At 47.3% G+C, this 19584-nt stretch overlaps 1 protein-coding gene across 1 annotated transcript; it reads right to left on the bottom strand.

Annotated features, from left to right (window-relative positions):
* Positions 1 to 96: 96 nt before the first annotated feature.
* LOC149308578 (T-box protein VegT-A-like) lies at positions 97 to 18323 on the bottom strand. Its single transcript, XM_089536050.1, has 8 exons — positions 18133 to 18323; positions 5928 to 6030; positions 4361 to 4525; positions 4122 to 4289; positions 2444 to 2526; positions 2258 to 2364; positions 1533 to 1587; positions 97 to 503 (listed from the first exon to the last, which is right to left on the bottom strand). Exons 1-8 carry the CDS (start codon positions 18300 to 18302, stop codon positions 149 to 151), a joined length of 1206 nt encoding a protein of 401 aa, XP_089392176.1. The 5' UTR covers positions 18303 to 18323; the 3' UTR covers positions 97 to 148.
* Positions 18324 to 19584: the final 1261 nt, after the last annotated feature.

Here is a 19584-nt window from a genome sequence, read left to right as displayed (position 1 = left end):
TTTCATGTGCAAACTTGTTGTATTATTGTTATTATTATTATTGCGTACCCAGAAAAAAAGAAGAGAAGGATCGACATTTTATTCCATATTTATTAATCTTATAATTTATTCCGGGCGCCGTTTTTCCGACGCGCTGCCACCGGCCCAATCACCAAAAAGCGTAAGGGAACAAGGGGCATTGGCCCCACTCCGATGCTGTCGCGACGCCTGCTGATACCGTACCGAATTCGCCGTGAGGGAAAGCTGTGGTGTAACTCTCGGCGGTGTAACCCACGGTGGCGCGGTATTGTGCTCCTGGAGTGACGACCCACTGACCGGGGCCATAGGCGTCGTATGGCACCCGATGAGTTTCGCCAACTCCGGCGTATGGCAACAGCGCAGTCGCCGGTTCCATGGACGTCACGGGGGATTCCAGAGCGACCCAGTGGTCAGTGAAAGGCGCGGCAGCAGCGACATCCGTGGCGAAACTTTGATGGTGGACGGTGCCCAGAGCGTCCTGGGACCTGCAAAAGGCGGAGAGAGGAAACGTTAAAACCATGCCTGTTTATTATATATATATATATATATATATATATATCATCAATATAATTTTTATACTTTTTGTAATATATATATAGATACAAAATAAATATATATATATATATATATATATATACACACACACACACACAGAATTTGATATTTTATATATATATATATACACACACACGCACACATGCACACACAGCATTTTATATTATAATGATATATACTAATGAGATAACTATATATATATAATGTATAACGTGTAATAATTATCGTAATCTCCAAAGGAAAGAAGAGGCTTGTTTTATTATAATGTAATATATTTTATTTACATACACATATATACACACACACACACATATGTACGTATATACATACATACACAGATTTCTATTATTCTATAATATACATATAATAATAATCGTGATCTCCAAAGGAGAGCAGGTTTGTTTTATAATAATATAATATATGTAATATATATATATATATATATATATATATATATATGTACACACACACACATATATATATACACACAATTTATAAGAGGAATAATGTAATACATTATATTGTATAATAATCATTGTGATCTCGAAAGAAAAGATACGAGAATTGAAGGCTTGTCTTATAATATATATAAAATATAGTATCTATATATAATACAAGGCTTGTTTCAAAATAATGTAATATTCTATATAGTTGAAAGGAAAGAAACAAGAAGAGCAGACCTGTTTTATAATATAATATTTGTAATAATAATAAATATGAAAAATTATATATATATATATATATATATATATATATATATATATATATAATAAAAATAAAATATAAAAATGGTATTGTATAATAATGAAATATATGTAATCATAAAAATATAAACAGATTAAAAATAATATATATAATGATAATATGCATATAATGATATATAATGATATTGTATATCAATTATTGTGAAAGAGTTCACTTAATAATAATAATTAATAATAATAATAATTAATAATTGCCTGTAAGTTGGTGCGGAGGGGGGTCTGGGGGCATCCTCCGCTTTCGGCGCCAATCCTGAAACATAATTAAATACGTACACAGTAAATTAACGCACCGCTGCTTTGTATCCGCCGTTTGCGTTGCAATTTATTTTGCAATTCGAATTGGAAGGGAAATAATTAAAATATAAGAATATAAAAGCAGCGAAAAAAGGGGATTAATTGATGAGAAAAAAATCATAATTAAAATTAAATTGTGCCTAATGAGTTTAAATAAAATAAATAAATAATATTAAAATTAAAAAAACAAATAAAATTAAAATAATTTATTAATAATTAATAAAAATAAAGTAAATGATTAATAATAATAAAATAAAATAAATTATCAATAAATAAATAATAAAAATGAAAAATAAATAAAATGAAAAATAGTAAAATATAATAAAAAATAAAATTAAAAAAGTAAAATAATAAATAATGAAATTAAATTAAAACAAGTAAAATAGAACAAATAATAAATGCAAAATAAATATATAATAAATAATAACTAATAAAATTAAAAGTAATGTAAAATAAATAAATAATCAAAATTAAATCAAATATAAAGTAAAATATGATAAATTATGAAATAAAATAATAAATTAAAAATAAAACATTAAAATAAAATCATATTAAAAATCAACTAAAATAAAAAATAAAATAAATACTTCAGAGGGTGTTAAAAATGTGTCTGACTCGAGAAATACCTCTCTTCTTTGCGTCCACATTCGCCGTTTCTTCCTCTGCCACCAAAGTTTCGCTGTCTTCCATTGATCCCCTCTTCCTCTGTCCGTTCCTCTGGAGCCTCCCTTCCCTGGAAAAGCCAGAAATGGCACTGAAATCCTCCTTAAGAACCAAGATGGTGGTGCTATCCCCAGGCCCTGCACGCTCACCGTCCGCCACCACCGCCACCATTGTGTCCTTGCGACCGGAATCCCTTCGCAAAAGGATTGTTGTAGATCTTGAGGGTCGTGATCTCCAAAGGAAAGAGGGAAGAAGAACAAGATTGTTTTATAATATAATATAATATAAATATATGCACAATACAATACATATTATATATGTTATATATTTTAAATATATATAATATAAAATATATAAATATATATATATAAATATATATATATTATATTTTATTTTATAAATAACTATAATTATATAAAATAATATATATAAATATATTTTATATTTTATAAATATATAATAAAACATATTTTATTAATAAAATATATATTTTATTATTTTATATTTATTATATAGAAAAACATTTATATATATATAATAAAATTTTTATATAATGTGATATATAAAATTATATATATATATATATATATATATAAATGTTTTATATATTTTATATTATATATATTTATAAAATAAAATACAAATTAAACAAGTTCACTTTAAAGATAAGCGTTTATGGGTTGGTTCTCACTTGCGATTTACAACGCTTTAAAATACAACGGTATCAGTGAAATCGATTCAAAATAACCCTGGTCTTATCCCACGTTCCGAATCGCTTTTTTTTCTTCGTTCTCATTTACCAACTGATTCGCTTAAAGTGATCCTCTTTCGTTCCTATTCAAATAAAACGTTGTTTCTATAAACCGGTTTTAGCCTTATTTCGTTCCCACTCACCATTAAGAAGGCGCCATCTTATATCCTTCCATAGCGCAATGCCCCAGATTAGACACTGGAGGGCGCACGGGAGCCCCTGGGCCTTTCATTTACCAGTGTCGCCATGGAGATGGCTGGGCGGGAAACCAATGAGACGGATTCCTAGAACGTATCGTTCTAGGCGTTTAGTTCTTCCGACATAAATTCATTTTAATATTAAATAACAAATAACATAAAATGATAAAAAGGTGAGTGGTCAGGGTTTTTAATTTTATGCCTTATTTAATTTTTATTTATTTTAAAACTATTGTTTTCATTTATTTCCCATGTTATTTTATAATTATAATTTATATAAGCAATGATGATTATATATTATAATATATTATAATAACAATAAAATAATAATTTAATAATATTATATAATAATTATCGTGATCTCCCAAGGAAAGAAACAAGAAGACCAGACTTTTTTTATAATAATAATAATAATAATAATAATAATAATAATTTTTATTATTATAATAGTAATGATAATATATTGTAATAATATATGTATTATTGTAATAATAAAATATTTTATGTATTTTACTATTGTAACACGATTTTCTTTCATAGGCTAGAAATAACTATTAAAATCAATTAAAATCATTTAAATTAAAATCAATGTAAAATTAATTAAATTAAATTAGGATCAATTAAATTAAAACAAATTAATATTATTATTATTCAACAATTTAATTTTAAATCAAAATTTAGTTCAGTTTAGTAAAATATAAATATTATTATTAATTGATATATATTAATTTGTTAGTATAAATTGATATAAATTAATATCCTTTCTTCGATTTCTGTTTTGGAAGAAAAAAAGAGGACGGTGGATAAAATTAATATATAACTGCGACATTTCGGTCTTCCCCGCAGGGTCGTTGTCGCTCGCGTCTCTTACACCCGCACCTTTTCGTTCTGATACGCCGTGACGGAAGTGAAGGCCATCTCCGGGAAGCTGAAGGTCTGGAAGGCGCTCCAACACGGCGGCGCCAATGCCGCTCCGTCGCAGAAGAATTCGTCCGCACGCAAAACGTGGAAACGCGGCTGGTAGCGGTGCATCGAGTGGAGGATGACCTGTAGGAGAGAAGACATAACGGTCATCACTCTGACTGTCTTGAGCACCGTGTGCCCTGGTTTGGACTTACGTGTCCTTGCTGGTCAAGCGTGTTGTTGGTCAGCTTCAGCTTCTGGAAGGAGACGACTTCCTTCGTCCAATGGATTCCGGCGGCCGGAGAGTCCGGGTGGACGTACGTCCGGCACGGAGGCTGCGTTTCGGCCTTCCCGGCCACTTCCCAACGGTCCTTGTTCCACTGGTCAGGAGAGAAGGAAATTTAATTCAATTCAATATATTTTATTTTAATGGATTTTAATTTTACATTTAATTTATTTAATTTCTAATTTTACATTTATTTTATTTTAATTGATTTTAAATTCAAATTTAATTGATTTAAATTTATTTTACTTTATTTGTTTTAAATTTAAATTTCTTTGATTTAAAATTATTTTATTTTATTTTAATTAAATTTCAGTGATTTAAAATTTTATTTTATGTTTGATTTAAATTTAAATAAATTATTTTATTTTTATTTTATTTTTATTGATTTAAATTTTTAAAAAATATTTTATTTTAATTGATTTAAATTTAAATTCATTTAAAATTTTATTTTATGTTAATTGATTTAAATTTATTTTATTTTATTTTAATTGATTTAAATTTAATTTAATTATATTTTATTTTATTTTAATTTAATTTGATTGTAATTCAGGATTTAAGTATTGACATAATAAATATGAATCAATTTGGAAACAATTCTCCCCTTAAAATGAGGAATATTTTAAATCATTTCAAAGGTTATAAATTATGATTGGTATAAAATAAAATTTAGCTGTAGGAAGAAATGGATCAAAGGTATTACTAAATAATGTCAATAAATTTATTGATCTTCAAAAGATAATTAAAAATCAAGCCATTAAATTTTATTTATATATATATATATATATATATATATATATATATAATAAAATAAAATATAAAATATAATAAAATAAAAATAACGTAATATAATAAGTATTTTTATATTTTTTAATAAAATAAAATTAAATAAAAAATGAAATATTAATACAGAAATAAATAAATAAATATTAATAAAAATTAAAAATAAATTAAAAATAAATAAAAATTAAAACATAAAATTAAATCAATAAAGTAAAATAAAATATTAAAAATAAAATAAAAGTAAAAATTAAAAATTAAAAAATAAAATTTTAATACGAATAAAAAATAATATAAAAATAACAAATAAAAACAGGCGTGTAATATAAAAATTAACATAAAATTTTAATTTTTATGTTAAATTTTATTTTGCTTTAAATAAAATTTAACATAAAAATTAAAATTATTTCTTTTTAATTTTTTAATTTTATTTTTAACGAAGTAAAATATAATAAAAATATAATAAAATAATAAAATAAAAAGCTAAAAACATAAAAATATAATATTATTTATGATTTTAAATAATTATTATATTAATTATTATATAAAACATATAATTGAAAATTTTACTATCATTATTATATTATTAGAATTATTATATTATATTATAATTAATGGGTCAAACAAATATTCTGCAAGGAAAATGATGAATACATATAAATCAATTGAGAATCAATATATCGGTGTATCACTAATTGAAAGGTTAAGCAATTGATTACCTTGTACCGGAAATTATCGACGGGGACGAAATCCACCAGCATCAGATATTTGGCCTGAGAGAGGAGACCGGACACTCGGACCTTGCACTGCGGGAACATCCTCCTGGCAGTTAAAAGCAATTAAGCAGTCATCCATTTCTCTCCCCTCAGGGGTCAGTATATATGACCATCCGGTTCCCTTCCCTCAGGCTCACTCTGGATGACCATCCGGTTCCCTTCCCTCAGGGTCAGTCTAGATGACCATCCGGTCCCTTCCATCAGGCTCACTCTGGATGACCATCCGGTTCCCTTCCCTCAGGGTCAGTCTAGATGACCATCCGGTTCCCTTCCCTCAGGGTTCAGACTAGATTACCATCTGGTTCCCTTCCCTCTGGGGTCAGCCTAGATGACCATCCTGTTCCCTTCCCTAAGGGGTCAGTCTAGATGACCATCCGGTTCCCTTCCCTCTAGGGTCAGTCTAGATCACCATACAGTTCCCTTCCCTCTGGGATCAGTATAGATGACCATCCGGTTCCCTTCCCTCAGGGGTCAGTGTAGATGACCATCCGGTTCCCTTCCCTCTGGGATCAGTCTAGATGACCATCCGGTTCCTTTTCCTCTGGGGTCAGTCTAGATGACCATCCGGTTCCCTTCCCTCGGTGGTCAGTCTAGATGACCATCCTGTACCCTTCCCTCAGGGGTCAGTCGAGATGACTGTCCAGTTCCCTTCCCTCACAGGTCAGTCTACATTACCCTCCGTTTCCCTTCCCTCAGGGGTCAGTCTAGATTACCGTCCGGTTCCCTTACCTTAGGGGTCAGTCTAGATGACAGTCCGGTTCCCTACCTTCAGGGTTCAGTCCAGATGACCATCCAGTTCCCTTCCTTCAGGGGTCAGTCTAGATGACGGTCCAGTTTCCTTCCCTCAGGGAACAGACCGTATGACCCTCTGGTTCCCTTCCTTCAGGGGTCAGTCTAGATGACCGTCCAGTTTCCTTCCCTCAGGGAACAGACTGGATGACCCTCTGGTTCCCTTCCCTCAGGGGTCAGACTAGATGACCGTCCGGTTCCCTTCCCTCAGGGGTCAGACTGGATGACCCTCCGGTCCCCTTCCTTCAGGGGTCAGTCTAGATGACTGTCCGGTTCCCTTCCCTCAGGCGTCAGTCTAGATGACTGTCCGGTTTTCTTCCTTCAGGTTTCATTCTAGATGACTGTCCGGTTCCCTTCCCTCAGGAGTCAGACTAGATGACCCTCCGGTTCTCTTCATTCAGGGGTCAGTCTACATTACCCTCTGTTTCCCTTCCCTCAGTGGTCAGTCTAGATTACCGTCTGGTTCCCTTCCCTCAGGGGTCATTCTAGATGACTGTTTGGTTCCCTTCCCTCAGGAGTCAGTCTCGATGACCGTCCGGTTCCCTTCCCTCACGGGTCAGTCTAGATTACCGTCCGGTTCCCTTCCTTCAGGGGTCAGTCTAATTACCCTCCGTTTCCCTTCTCTCAGGGGTCAGTCTAGATTACTGTCCGGTTCCCTTCCCTCAGGAGTCATTCTAGATGACTGTCTGGTTCGCTTCCTTCAGGAGTCAGACTAGATGACCATCTGGTTCCTTCCCTCAGGGGTCAGACTAGATGACCTTCCAGTTCCCTCCTCTCAGGGGTCAGACTACATGACCCTCCGGTTCCCTTCCCTCAGGGTTTAGAGTGGATGACCATCTTGTTCCCTTCCCTCAGGGGTCAGTCTAGATGACCGTCCGGTTTTCTTCCTTCAGGTTTCAGTCTAGATGACTGTCCGGTTCCCTTCCCTCAGGAGTCAGACTAAATGACCCTCCAGTTCCCTTCATTCAGGGGTCAGTCTACATTACCCTCCGTTTCCCTTCCCTCAGGGGTCAGTCGAGATGACCGTCCGATTCCCTTCCCTCACAGGTCAGTCTAGATTACCGTCCGGTTCCCTTCCTTCAGGGGTCAGTCTAGATTACCCTCCGGTTCCCTTCTCTCAGGGGTCAGTCTAGATTACTGTCCGGTTCCCTTCCCTCAGGGGTCATTGTATATGACTGTCCGGTTCCCTTCCCTCATGAGTCAGACTAGATGACCATCCGGTTCCCTTCCCTCTGGGATCAGTCTAGATGACCATCCGGTTCCTTTTCCTCTGGGGTCAGTCTAGATGACCATCCGGTTCCCTTCCCTCGGTGGTCAGTCCCTAGATGACCATCCAGTTCCCTTCCCTCTGGGATCAGTATAGATGACCATCCGGTTCCCTTCCCTCAGGGGTCAGTGTAGATGACTGTACGGTTCCCTTCCCTCTGGAATCAGTCTAGATGACCATCTGGTTCCTTTTCCTCTGGGGTCAGTCTAGATGACCATCTGGTTCCCTTCCCTCAGGGTTCAGTCTAGATGACCAACCAGTTTCCTTCCCTCAGGGGTCAGACCGGATGACCCTCCGGTTCCCTTCATTCAGGGGTCAGTCTACATTACCCTCCGTTTCCCTTCCCTCAGGGGTCAGTCTAGATTACCGTCCGGTTCCCTTACCTTAGGGGTCAGTCTAGATGACAGTCCGGTTCCCTACCTTCAGGGTTCAGTCCAGATGTCCATCCAGTTCCCTTCCTTCAGGGGTCAGACTAGATGACCGTCCATTTCCCTTCACTCAGGGGTCAGACTAGATGACCGTCCGGTTCCCTTCCCTCAGGGGTCAGACTAGATGACCGTCCATTTCCCTTCCCTCAGGGGTCAGACTAGATGACCATCCGGTTCCCTTCCCTCAGGGGTCAGACTAGATGACCATCCGGTTCCCTTCCCTCAGGGGTCAGACTGGATGACCCTCCGGTCCCCTTCCTTCAGGGGTCAGTCTAGATGACTGTCCGGTTCCCTTCCCTCAGGAGTCAGACTAGATGACCCTCCGGTTCCCTTCATTCAGGGGTCAGTCTACATTACCCTCTGTTTCCCTTCCCTCAGTGGTCAGTCTAGATTACCGTCTGGTTCCCTTCCCTCAGGGGTCATTCTAGATGACTGTTTGGTTCCCTTCCCTCAGGAGTCAGTCTCGATGACCGTCCGGTTCCCTTCCCTCACGGGTCAGTCTAGATTACCGTCCGGTTCCCTTCCTTCAGGGGTCAGTCTAATTACCCTCCGTTTCCCTTCTCTCAGGGTTCAGTCTAGATTACCGTCCGGTTCCCTTCCCTCAGGAGTCATTCTAGATGACTGTCTGGTTCGCTTCCTTCAAGAGTCAGACTAGATGACTGTCCGATTCCCTTCCCTCAGGAGTCAGACTGGATGACCATCTGGTTCCTTCCCTCAGGGGTCAGACTAGATGACCTTCCAGGTCCCTCCTCTCAGGGGTCAGACTACATGACCCTCCGGTTCCCTTACCTCAGGGTTTAGAGTGGATGACCATCTTGTTCCCTTCCCTCAGGGGTCAGTCTAGATGACCGTCCGGTTTTCTTCCTTCAGGTTTCAGTCTAGATGACTGTCCGGTTCCCTTCCCTCAGGAGTCAGACTAAATGACCCTCCAGTTCCCTTCATTCAGGGGTCAGTCTACATTACCCTCCGTTTCCCTTCCCTCAGGGGTCAGTTGAGATGGCCGTCCTATTCCCTTCCCTCACAGGTCAATCTAGATTACCGTCCGGTTCCCTTCCTTCAGGGGTCAGTCTAGATTACCCTCCGGTTCCCTTCTCTCAGGGGTCAGTCTAGATTACCGTCCGGTTCCCTTCCCTCAGGGGTCATTGTATATGACTGTCCGGTTCCCTTCCCTCAGGAGTCAGACTGGATGACCATCTGGTTCCTTCCCTCAGGGGTCAGACTAGATGACCTTCCAGTTCCCTCCTCTCAGGGGTCAGACTACATGACCCTCCGGTTCCCTTCCCTCAGGGTTTAGAGTGGATGACCATCTTGTTCCCTTCCCTCAGGGGTCAGTCTAGATGACCGTCCGGTTTTCTTCCTTCAGGTTTCAGTCTAGATGACTGTCCGGTTCCCTTCCCTCAGGAGTCAGACTAAATGACCCTCCAGTTCCCTTCATTCAGGGGTCAGTCTACATTACCCTCCGTTTCCCTTCCCTCAGGGGTCAGTTGAGATGACTGTCCGATTCCCTTCCCTCACAGGTCAGTCTAGATTACCGTCCGGTTCCCTTCCTTCAGGGGTCAGTCTAGATTACCCTCCGGTTCCCTTCCCTCAGGGGTCAGACTAGATGACCGTCCGGTTCCCTTCCCTCAGCGGTCAGACTAGATGACCGTCTGGTTCCCTTCCTTCAGAGGTCAGTCTAGATCAGGGGTAGGCAACCTTTTTGAGCCGGGGGCCGGGTTGGTGTCCCTCAGGCGACTGGGGGGCCGAAGCCGGGGGGTGGAGCTTCCACCCTCCGGGGCGGGGCCGTGTGCCGGGGGCGGAGCTTCCACCCTCCGGGGCGGGGCTGCGTACCGGGGGCGGAGCCTCCACCCTCCGGGGGCCAGGCCTCCCCACCTTTGCTGGCCCCTGACGGGGCCCCAGGCCCCGTCAGAGACCGGCAAAAAAGCTGGTGGGGGCCACCAGCGCTGGAGGGCCCCCTGGAGGGCCCCAGCGACAGCACCGGGCCTCCCAGAGGCCCCCTGCCGTCCCTCGGAGCCCTCCTGGAGGGCCCCAGGGATGGCAAAGGGCCCCCCAGAGGCCCCCTGCCGCCCTCGGAGCCCTCCTGGAGGGCCCCAGGGACGGCAGCAGGCCCCCCAGAGGCCCCCTGCCGCCCTCGGAGCCCTCCTGGAGGGCCCCAGGGACGGCAGCGGGCCCCCCAGACGCCCCCTGCCGCCCTCGGAGCCCTCCTGGAGGGCCCCAAGGACGGCAAAGGGTTCCCCCAGAGGCCCCCTGCCGCCCTCGGAGCCCTCCTGGAGGGCCCCAGGGACGGCAGCAGGCCCCCTGCCGCCCTTGGAGCCCTCCTGGAGGGCCCCAGGGACGGCAAAGGGCCCCCCAGAGGCCCCCTGCCGCCCTCGGAGCCCTCCTGGAGGGTCCCAGAGACGGCAAAGGGCCCCCCAGAGGCCCCCTGCCGCCCTCGGAGCCCTCCTGGAGGGCCCCAGGGACTGCAAAGGGTCCCCCAGAGACCCCCTGCCTCCCTCGGAGCCCTCCTGGAGGGCCCCAGGGACGGCAGCGGGCCCCCCAGACGCCCCCTGCCGCCCTCGGAGCCCTCCTGGAGGGTCCCAGAGACGGCAAAGGGCCCCCCAGAGTCCCCCTGCCGCCCTCGGAGCCCTCCTGGAGGGCCCCAGGGATGGCAGCAGGCCCCCTGCCGCCCTCGGAGCCCTCCTGGAGGGCCCCAGGGACTGCAAAGGGTCCCCCAGAGACCCCCTGCCTCCCTCGGAGCCCTCCTGGAGGGCCCCAGGGACGGCAAAGGGCTCCCCAGAGGCCCCCTGCCGCCCTCGGAGCCCTCCTGGAGGGTCCCAGAGACAGCAAAGGGCCCCCCAGAGGCCCCCTGCCGCCCTCGGAGCCCTCCTGGAGGGCCCCAGGGATGGCAGCAGGCCCCCTGCCGCCCTCGGAGCCCTCCTGGAGGGCCCCAGGGACTGCAAAGGGTCTCCCAGAGACCCCCTGCCGCCCTCGGAGCCCTCCTGGAGGGCCCCAGGGACGGCAAAGGGCCCCCCAGAGGCCCCCTGCTGCCCTCGGAGCCCTCCTGGAGGGTCCCAGAGACGGCAAAGGGCCCCCCAGAGGCTCCCTGCCGCCCTCGGAGCCCTCCTGGAGGGCCCCAGGAATGGCAGCAGGCCCCCTGCCGCCCTCGGAGCCCTCCTGGAGGGCCCCAGGGACTGCAAAGGGTCCTCCAGAGACCCCCTGCCGCCCTCAGAGCCCTCCTGGAGGGCCCCAGGGACGGCAAAGGGCCCCCCAGAGGCCCCCTGCCGCCCTCGGAGCCCTCCTGGAGGGTCCCAGAGACGGCAAAGGGCCCCCCAGAGGCCCCCTGCCGCCCTCGGAGCCCTCCTGGAGGGCCCCAGGGATGGCAGCAGGCCCCCTGCCGCCCTCGGAGCCCTCCTGGAGGGCCCCAGGGACTGCAAAGGGTCCCCCAGAGACCCCCTGCCGCCCTCGGAGCCCTCCTGGAGGGCCCCAGGGACGGCAAAGGGCCCCCCAGAGGCCCCCTGCCGCCCTCGGAGCCCTCCTGGAGGGCTCCAGGGATGGCAGCAGGCCCCCTGCCGCCCTCGGAGCCCTCCTGGAGGGCCCCAGGGACTGCAAAGGGTCCCCCAGAGACCCCCTGCCGCCCTCGGAGCCCTCCTGGAGGGCCCCAGGGACGGCAAAGGGTCCCCCAGAGGCCCCCTGCCGCCCTCGGAGCCCTCCTGGAGGGCCCCAGGGACGGCAGCAGGCCCCCTGCCGCCCTCGGAGCCCTCCTGGAGGGCCCCAGGGACGGAAGAGGGTCCCCCAGAGGCCCCCTGCCGCCCTCGGAGCCCTCCTGGAGGGCCCCAGGGACGGCAGCAGGCCCCCTGCCGCCCTCGGAGCCCTCCTGGAGGGCCCCAGGGACGGCAAAGGGCCCCCCAGAGGCCCCCTGCCGCCCTCGGAGCCCTCCTGGAGGGCCCCAGGGACGGCAGCAGGCCCCCTGCCGCCCTCGGAGCCCTCCTGGAGGGCCCCAGGGACGGAAAAGGGTCCCCCAGAGGCCCCCTGCCGCCCTCGGAGCCCTCCTGGAGGGCCCCAGGGACGGCAGCAGGCCCCCTGCCGCCCTCGGAGCCCTCCTGGAGGGCCCCAGGGACGGCAGCGGGCCACCCAGAGGCCCCCTGCCGCCCTCGGAGCCCTCCTGGAGGGCCCCAGGGACGGCAGCGGGCCACCCAGAGGCCCCCTGCCGCCCTCGGAGCCCTCCTGGAGGGCCCCAGGGACGACAGCGGGCCACCCAGAGGCCCCCTGCCGCCCTCGGAGCCCTCCTGGAGGGCCCCAGGGACGGCAGCGGGCCACCCAGAGGCCCCCTGCCGCCCTCGGAGCCCTCCTGGAGGGCCCCAGGGACGGCAGCGGGCCACCCAGAGGCCCCCTGCCGCCCTCGGAGCCCTCCTGGAGGGCCCCAGGGACGGCAGCGGGCCCCCCAGACGCCCCCTGCCGCCCTCGGAGCCCTCCTGGAGGGCCCCAAGGACGGCAAAGGGTTCCCCCAGAGGCCCCCTGCCGCCCTCGGAGCCCTCCTGGAGGGCCCCAGGGACGGCAGCAGGCCCCCTGCCGCCCTTGGAGCCCTCCTGGAGGGCCCCAGGGACGGCAAAGGGCCCCCCAGAGGCCCCCTGCCGCCCTCGGAGCCCTCCTGGAGGGTCCCAGAGACGGCAAAGGGCCCCCCAGAGGCCCCCTGCCGCCCTCGGAGCCCTCCTGGAGGGCCCCAGGGACTGCAAAGGGTCCCCCAGAGACCCCCTGCCTCCCTCGGAGCCCTCCTGGAGGGCCCCAGGGACGGCAGCGGGCCCCCCAGACGCCCCCTGCCGCCCTCGGAGCCCTCCTGGAGGGTCCCAGAGACGGCAAAGGGCCCCCCAGAGTCCCCCTGCCGCCCTCGGAGCCCTCCTGGAGGGCCCCAGGGATGGCAGCAGGCCCCCTGCCGCCCTCGGAGCCCTCCTGGAGGGCCCCAGGGACTGCAAAGGGTCCCCCAGAGACCCCCTGCCTCCCTCGGAGCCCTCCTGGAGGGCCCCAGGGACGGCAAAGGGCTCCCCAGAGGCCCCCTGCCGCCCTCGGAGCCCTCCTGGAGGGTCCCAGAGACAGCAAAGGGCCCCCCAGAGGCCCCCTGCCGCCCTCGGAGCCCTCCTGGAGGGCCCCAGGGATGGCAGCAGGCCCCCTGCCGCCCTCGGAGCCCTCCTGGAGGGCCCCAGGGACTGCAAAGGGTCTCCCAGAGACCCCCTGCCGCCCTCGGAGCCCTCCTGGAGGGCCCCAGGGACGGCAAAGGGCCCCCCAGAGGCCCCCTGCTGCCCTCGGAGCCCTCCTGGAGGGTCCCAGAGACGGCAAAGGGCCCCCCAGAGGCTCCCTGCCGCCCTCGGAGCCCTCCTGGAGGGCCCCAGGAATGGCAGCAGGCCCCCTGCCGCCCTCGGAGCCCTCCTGGAGGGCCCCAGGGACTGCAAAGGGTCCTCCAGAGACCCCCTGCCGCCCTCAGAGCCCTCCTGGAGGGCCCCAGGGACGGCAAAGGGCCCCCCAGAGGCCCCCTGCCGCCCTCGGAGCCCTCCTGGAGGGTCCCAGAGACGGCAAAGGGCCCCCCAGAGGCCCCCTGCCGCCCTCGGAGCCCTCCTGGAGGGCCCCAGGGATGGCAGCAGGCCCCCTGCCGCCCTCGGAGCCCTCCTGGAGGGCCCCAGGGACTGCAAAGGGTCCCCCAGAGACCCCCTGCCGCCCTCGGAGCCCTCCTGGAGGGCCCCAGGGACGGCAAAGGGCCCCCCAGAGGCCCCCTGCCGCCCTCGGAGCCCTCCTGGAGGGCTCCAGGGATGGCAGCAGGCCCCCTGCCGCCCTCGGAGCCCTCCTGGAGGGCCCCAGGGACTGCAAAGGGTCCCCCAGAGACCCCCTGCCGCCCTCGGAGCCCTCCTGGAGGGCCCCAGGGACGGCAAAGGGTCCCCCAGAGGCCCCCTGCCGCCCTCGGAGCCCTCCTGGAGGGCCCCAGGGACGGCAGCAGGCCCCCTGCCGCCCTCGGAGCCCTCCTGGAGGGCCCCAGGGACGGAAGAGGGTCCCCCAGAGGCCCCCTGCCGCCCTCGGAGCCCTCCTGGAGGGCCCCAGGGACGGCAGCAGGCCCCCTGCCGCCCTCGGAGCCCTCCTGGAGGGCCCCAGGGACGGCAAAGGGCCCCCCAGAGGCCCCCTGCCGCCCTCGGAGCCCTCCTGGAGGGCCCCAGGGACGGCAGCAGGCCCCCTGCCGCCCTCGGAGCCCTCCTGGAGGGCCCCAGGGACGGAAAAGGGTCCCCCAGAGGCCCCCTGCCGCCCTCGGAGCCCTCCTGGAGGGCCCCAGGGACGGCAGCAGGCCCCCTGCCGCCCTCGGAGCCCTCCTGGAGGGCCCCAGGGACGGCAGCGGGCCACCCAGAGGCCCCCTGCCGCCCTCGGAGCCCTCCTGGAGGGCCCCAGGGACGGCAGCGGGCCACCCAGAGGCCCCCTGCCGCCCTCGGAGCCCTCCTGGAGGGCCCCAGGGACGACAGCGGGCCACCCAGAGGCCCCCTGCCGCCCTCGGAGCCCTCCTGGAGGGCCCCAGGGACGGCAGCGGGCCTCCCAGAGGCCCCCTGCCGCCCTCGGAGCCCTCCTGGAGGGCCCCAGGGACGGCAGCGGGCCACCCAGAGGCCCCCTGCCGCCCTCGGAGCCCTCCTGGAGGGCCCCAGGGACGGCAGCGGGCCACCCAGAGGCCCCCTGCCGCCCTCGGAGCCCTCCTGGAGGGCCCCAGGGACGGCAGCGGGCCTCCCAGAGGTCCCCTGCCGCCCTCGGAGCCCTCCTGGAGGGCCCCAGGGACGGCAGCGGGCCACCTAGAGGCCCCCTGCCGCCCTCGGAGCCCTCCTGGAGGGCCCCAGGGACGGCAGCGGGTCTGTCAAAGGCCCGCCGCCGCTGCCGCCGCGGCTGCCCATCGCGGCTTTTCGCCGCTCTGGGCGCCGCCATTTTGGGCGGCAAAATGGCGGCGAAGTCTCACGCGACCTCCCCTAAGGTCGCGCGAGATTTCGCCGCCATTTTGGGTGAAAAAATGGCGGCGCCCATAGCCCCAGAGGCCGCTCTGGGCGCCGCCATTTTTTCAGCTAAAATGGCCGCGAAGTCTCGCGCGACCTCGAGGGAGGTCGCGCGAGACTTCGCCGCCATTTTGCCGCCCAAAATGGCGGCGCCCAGAGCGGCGAAACGCCGCGACGGGCGGCCGCCGCGGCGGCGGCAGCGGCGGCAAGGGGAGGCAGGGGCCGGTCGCCAGGCCTCCGCGGGCCGCATCCGGCCCGCGGGCCGGAGGTTGCCGACCCCTGGTCTAGATCCCCTGTCTCCCCTTCTATTTATAAATACGCTGGAAGTTGTAATGAACTCTATAAGGAATAACGGAAAAATTAAAGGAAATAGAATCATGGGAAAAGAAAGAAAAGTTTTGGCCTTTGCAGATGATTTGGTTGCAATTTTGGAAGACCCACTAAAAGGTACAAATCATTTAATGTGTGAATTCAAAGAGTTTGGAAAATTTGCTGGGTTTAAGGTTAATAAGGAAAAGACACAATTGGTAACGAAGAATATGGGGGGAAAAGAAGGAGAAAAATTATCCCAAAAATCAGGATGTTCAATAACAAAGAAAGTTAAGTACTTGGGGATTTGGCTTACAAATAATAACCAAAATTTATATGACAATAACTATGTGGATGAATGGAAAGAAATTCATAAGGATCTGTTGAAATGGAACAACTTACATTTGTCGATTCTCGGGAGAATTTCCCTTATAAAAATGTCTATTTTGCCAAAACTTTTGTTTCTGTTCTACAACTTACCTATCATTATGAAAGAAGAACCGATACAAAGCGTGACTAAGGCTTTGAAAAAAATTGTGTGGAAGGGAGGAAAACCTAGAATCAAATGGCAGACTCTAAAAGATAGTAGAGAGTGTGGAGGTTATGCGACACCAGATAGTAAGCTATATATGTGGTCGGGGAAACTTAACTGGATACAAGAATGGATTAAGTTGGAAGATACAGACTTGTTAAACTTGAAGGGAGAAGGACTAAAGTGGGGTTGGGATGCGTACTTATTATATAAAGATCAAGTGTCATATAAGGACTTCAAAAATCACTACATAAGGAAGGCCCTGTTTCCAATCTGGGAAAAAGTTAGAGATAAGTTTTATAATAAATTACCCTTATGGACTTTGGTTCAAGAAGCTTTTTTTAGCAATGGAAAGAAGAGATCGAAATGGTTAACATATAAAGAAATGGTAAATATTGGTTTGAAAGGGAATCAAAAACTGAAAGAAAGAGAAGAATTAAGCAATGAAGGATTCACACTCAATTGGTTAGAATATTTACAAATTAAAACTGAATTTAAAGAGGATATTAAGAACGGAGTGATTGAAGTAGTTGTAAGCGAGCTTGATGAAATATGGTGGAAACCACAAAGAAAGAAGATAGCTAGATTTTATAAGATATTATTAAAAAGAGAGCTGGAAAGTGAAACAATGAAAGAAAGTATGATAAGATGGGCGTGTGATGTAGGACACCCAATCCCATATGAGGACTGGCTGAAGGCATGGGATAAAACAAATAAATTTACCGCCTCACAATCCTTAAAAGAAAACCACCTTAAAATATCAAATAGATGGTATTTCACTCCAACAAAAATTTTAAAAATCTATAAAATACCAAATCTAAAATGTTGGAGATGTGGGGAAAATGAGGGTAAGACGACGCATATGTGGTGGACCTGCAAAAAGATCAAGAAATGTTGGTCAAAGGTACATGTAGAAATGCAAAGAACATTCACTCTTCAATATGTTGCCAGAATTCTATTTATTGAACATGTTACCAACAATAGACAAAAAGACTGGGGAAAAATATTGGAGAGTCTTTCTATACTTAGTTACAGCTGCAAGACTTGTGACTGCACAAAATTGGAAAAATAGTAATCCACCACAAATAGAAGAATGGATGTTAAAGGTACGAGAGATGAAGGAAATGGATAGGCTTACAAAATGTTAAATAATAGATCAGAATTGGAATTAAATGACGAATGGTCCCCGATATCACAGGCATGGGGAAAGGTATTTGGTATCAAGAAAGATTCTGCTATGAACCTTGAAAACAAAAAGAAAAGAATTTATGGGAAAATGAAAGGAACGTGAGAACATACTTTTCCCCCTCTTTTTTTCATTTTAGATCTTTATGTCTTTATGTCATGTTATGCTATCAATATGTATAGAGAACAAAATTGTAAATAAGATTATGATGTAAGAAAAATAAAGTTTGGAGAATTAAAAAAAAGAGGTCAGTCTAGATGACCATCCAGTTCCCTTCCTTTAGGGGTCAATCTAGATGACCGTCCCATTACCTTCCCTCAGGGGTCAGACTAGATGACCGTCCGGTTCCCTTCCCTCAGGGGTCAGACTAGATGACCGTCCGGTTCCCTTCCCTCAGGGGTCAGACTGGATGACTGTCCATTTCCCTTCCCTCAGGGGTCAGACTAGATGACCGTCTGGTTCCCTTCCCTCAGGGGTCAGACTAGATGACCGTCCGGTTCCCTTCCCTCAGGGGTCTGACTGGATGACCGTCCGGTTCCCTTCCCTCAGGGGTCAAACTAGATGACCGTCCGGTTCCCTTCCCTCAGGGGTCAGTCTAGATGACCGTCCGGTTCCTTTCCAAAGAGCGTCCCAAGATGTTCTAGAACTGACCGTCCAGACTTGGTGATGACCATCTCGGTCCCTTCTTGGTGGAACTTCATCCAAAGGTCCCGGTCCTCCAGAGTGACCGCTACTCCGCTCCGGCCAAAGGGAGGCTGGTGTCCAGTTGGAGTGTCCAGAGGGGATTTGGCCGCTTGGACCGAGTCAAAGGAAAAGACCATCAATGACCAAACAATCAATATATCTATATTATTATTATTTATTTCTCTCATATTACCATAATAATAATAATAGATAGAAAGATAGAAAATATATATATATATATATACTTATATTTTATAATATATAATTTATATAGACATATTTTATTATATATATATACACACACACATATATATATATACATACATATATTATAATAATATTATATATACTATTATATGTGTACTTAATAAATTATTAATATAATAGGTAGATAGATGAGAGAAAGATAATAAATAATAGTGTGTATATATATATATATATATATATTAATAATATAAAATATATTAATAATAGAATAGATTGAAGACAATACATAATAATACATATAAATATAATACTTAATAGTAATATAATAAGAGATGAAAGTAATATAATACATAATAATATTTAGATATAATAAAAAATAGAAAATAAATTATATATATATATACACACACAAACACACATATATATGCACACATACACTTATTTATCAAGTGTGTATATGTGTGTGTGTATATATATATATATATATATACACACACACACACACACACATACACTTAATAAATTATTAATATAATAGGTAGATCAATGAGAGGATAGAAATATAATATATACATATATATATATTAGAAAATAGATGAAAGATAGAAACAATAATAATATGTAATATATTAATAATATAATAATAGATTGAAGATAGATGGAAACAGAATAGACAATTAATATAGATAGATAGATAGATAGATAGATAGATAGATAGATTAATAAAATATTACTATTAGACAGATGTGAGAAAGATAATAAATATATTGATATATTAATAATATATTGATAGTAAAATAATAGATATATAGGTAGGGAAAGATAATAAATAATTATAGATATATTAATAATATAATTGTAGTAAAGTAATAGATATATAGACAGATGAGAGGGAGATAATAAATAATAATATATATATTAATAATATAATTATAATAATATTATAGATAGGATAATATATATATATATATATATATATATATGAAAATAATAGAGTGAAAGATAATAAATAATATATTGATATATTAATAATAGATTACTAATAATAAATTAACATGAAAAATAATAATATATAGATATATTATTAATATAATTATAGTGAAATAGATATATAGATAAATATAATAAATAATAATAAATAGATATATTAATAATATAATCAGAGTAAAATAATATATATATAGATGAGAGAGATAATAAACAATAATATAT

This window comes from Sceloporus occidentalis, unplaced genomic scaffold (assembly GCF_023333645.1).
Source record: "Sceloporus occidentalis isolate IW3139 unplaced genomic scaffold, rSceOcc1.0.p SCAF_8, whole genome shotgun sequence".
NCBI lineage: Eukaryota > Metazoa > Chordata > Lepidosauria > Squamata > Phrynosomatidae > Sceloporus > Sceloporus occidentalis.
Note: the sequence above shows the minus strand (reverse complement) of the source record. Positions and strands in the feature narration are given on the sequence as shown.

Bases quoted from the DNA above. Each gene is read 5' to 3' on its own strand.
- LOC149308578 (XM_089536050.1), bottom strand. From the start codon at position 18,302: ATGGTCTTTTCCTTTGACTCGGTCCAAGCGGCCAAATCCCCTCTGGAC. The intron at 6,031-18,132 runs GTCAGTTCTAGA...TTTAACTGCCAG, and splicing joins GTCATCACCAAGTCTGGACG to GAGGATGTTCCCGCAGTGCA. The intron at 504-1,532 runs GCAATTATTAAT...CGCCTTTTGCAG, and splicing joins CCCTCCGCACCAACTTACAG to GTCCCAGGACGCTCTGGGCA.